Source organism: Kryptolebias marmoratus, linkage group LG14 (genome assembly GCF_001649575.2).
Source record: "Kryptolebias marmoratus isolate JLee-2015 linkage group LG14, ASM164957v2, whole genome shotgun sequence".
NCBI classification, from domain to species: Eukaryota; Metazoa; Chordata; class Actinopteri; order Cyprinodontiformes; family Rivulidae; genus Kryptolebias; species Kryptolebias marmoratus.
The window spans coordinates 2,917,216-2,920,003 of NC_051443.1; the positions used below are offsets into that span (position 1 = coordinate 2,917,216).

General features: G+C 38.8%; 1 protein-coding gene across 1 annotated transcript in view; it reads left to right on the forward strand.

Annotated features, from left to right (window-relative positions):
- The window catches only part of LOC108247153 (BRCA1 associated protein), a 48,402-nt gene extending 46,334 nt beyond the window's left edge, over positions 1-2,068 (forward strand). The window contains exon 14 of the mRNA XM_017435065.3: positions 1,598-2,068. Within this exon, the coding sequence (XP_017290554.1) occupies positions 1,598-1,827 (230 nt within the window). The 3' untranslated portion in view covers positions 1,828-2,068. The remainder of the gene's footprint in view (positions 1-1,597) is intronic.
- Positions 2,069-2,788: the final 720 nt, after the last annotated feature.

Consider the following 2,788-nt stretch of genomic DNA (forward strand, 5'->3'; position numbering starts at 1 on the left):
GGTGTTCATCTAGACAACAGACTGGACTGGAGACTCAACAGTGAAGCCATCTACAAGAAGGGACAGAGCAGACTGTACTTCTTGAGGAAGCTTAGATCCTTCAAGGTTTCCAGCAAGATGTTGCAGATCTTCTATAAGTCTGTTGTTGAGAGAGTCATCTCCTCTGCCATCATCTGTTGGGGCAGCAGCATCAGAGCCAGGGACCTAAAAAGGCTCAACAACTTGATAAAGAAGGCTGGTTCTGTTCTGGGGATGACTGTGGAACCTCTGGAGATGATGATGCAATGAAGAATTTTGCATAAAATCAAGAAAATCATGAACAACCCTGACCATCCTCTTCATGAGACCGTCATCGGAAAACAGAGTCTCTTTAGTCAAAGGCTTCTTTAGATTAGTTGTAAAATGGACCGCTACAGGAGATCATTCCTGCCCACAGCCATCACCATCTATAATAACTCCTTGATTTAAATGAGCTACGTCAACATTTAATTTCCCTTTGGGATTAATAAAGTATTTTTGAATTAAATTTGAATTTAATTTAATTTAATTGCATGTTTGCAAACTGGTCATGGCAGCCACTTTGGTCTGTGTTTACTGCTTACAGCTTTCTTCAATCTGTTAAAATTGAGTTTTTCCTTTCTACTGTTGCCATTGTGCTTGCTTAGGATAGGAGACTGCAACAAAGTGAAGTTTCTAGGCAATCTGCTGGCTTCCTTAGATAGATAATGTGTACTAAGTGGCTTTTGTAATGTATGTGCATGTTTTTGTACAGTGTCCCAGCCTTTTGTTGTGACTTGGAGCTATATAAATAAATTGAATTAAATTGAACAAAATCAGGTTGCTATTGTACATGGTAAAATAGGAAGTTTGACTGAGCTGACACAAACACTAAATAAATTGGCTACCAGAGTAAATAAACATTTAAATTATGTTGCAAACAAATAATAGTTAGGGATCTGAGACTGACAATATCCAGACAGGATTATTGTAGTGTGCACTAATTGTAACAGAACCCCATAACATCTGTGCCTACAATGTTGATGTTGGTATTGAATTCTTTCCAGCATCCTGTGACATCATGAACCATGTGTTGACAGAACCTGTTAATCTTTCTACAAGACAGTACCTGTCCACACAGACCTTTCTATGGACTGTTTGTGTCATGCTGAGGTCCTCTTAGGGTTAGCCAGGCTCCCCAATATTTTCCTAACCAAACATGTTGAATCAACTTGAACAACATCTCAGAGCTGGAGCTGTTCTGCTAGATCTGGTTTCAACAGTTGTGGGTCAACTTGCTGCAGGAAAAGACAAGGCTGTATGAGACTGTTCTGCACCAAATCGCTGCTTGTCCAACCCTAACCCTAGTCTCACTACCAGATCATTAACAAAACTAAAAAAACAGAAGTTTCAAAACTTAATTCCTTAAAATAATAAAAAGGTTTTAAAGTTTGAATACAGAAATGAGACTATTACCTAAATAGTGCTGTGTTCAGTGACCTTAATCCTATTTCAGGAATAACTAATGGTTTCTTTTTGATAATGTATTTAATTGACACTGTTTTCTTTCCATGTGCTGTCTGCTTTTATTCGACTATAGGAAAGAATAAGGATGTGATCATTGCAGAGCTGCAGGAGCAGCTCAGAGATGTGATGTTTTATCTGGAGACGCAGCAGAAAATTGAACAGCTGTCAACAGAGGCTCGCAGTGAAATCCAGGAGGGACAAATCAACATTCTGAGCGGCTCATCGGATGGTGCTCTGGACTCGGCAGTGGCAGGCCCCTCCGTAAGCCGTGGGAGGAGAGGCCGAGGCAGGAAAAGGAAGTAGACAGGACTTTAGAACTACTGGAACATAATCACTTTCTGTCAGCTTGGATGTGAAATTTACAGCTATTGTTTAATAAAATTTGTAGGCATCATTGTGGTTCCTTGGAAAACATTTAGGGAGGAAGATTCACATTCATTCAAAAAAAAAGCTAACATTTTATTGCAACTAAATTTCATGGAATAAATGGAATAAGTCGACTTTCTGAAAGATTGTTCCATTATTAAAAAAACATTTGACTCTGCTCTTTCTAGATATTGTCTGATCTTTTCATAAAGGTAGTTGCTAACCGCACAAATTGTTACGTTTTCAGTGAAAAAAAGATAGAACATCTTTCTTCTGTAACTCATAAGAAATGGAAAGTCTGCTTAAAGATTGGGGCAGTGAATATAGCATGACCTCAGTAGACTTTGGTTTTTCAAGACTACAATGTTGGCCTAGTGGTGAAAGCGAAGACTAATCTTTCTTTAGCCCTTCATCATTTTATTTGTCTGCTCCTAGCATAAATAACTTGCTTCCAGTGAGTAGCTATTTTGCAAAACTTCACTTTAAAGGGAGTCGTGTCACTGTGGCAAGGGATGCAGTAGCTTGTTTCCGTAGCTCTGCAGTTTTATATCTCGGTATTTTGCCACTTATCTGTTTTTTTTGGTTTACGCGTTTGCTAAAATAGTGATGGCATCATCGTCGAAGAAACAATTCCCCAAACATGCTCAAGAACAGATAAATATTCACTCTGTTGACAATGAAGAACTAGCTAGTTGTTATTATTTTTTGTTTGTTTGTTTTTTTAGAACTAGCTAGTTAAACTAGCAGTAATAGATGCTGTTTAGGAAGCTGTTCCCAAGCTGGTGTAGGAGGTGGTTTCTCAACTCTCAGCTAGTACACAGGCTATGGTGGTGGAACAGATCTCTAAATTTCGAAAGGAAATGTTATCCCTTTGGGCAGACACCATCCAGCAAATGGG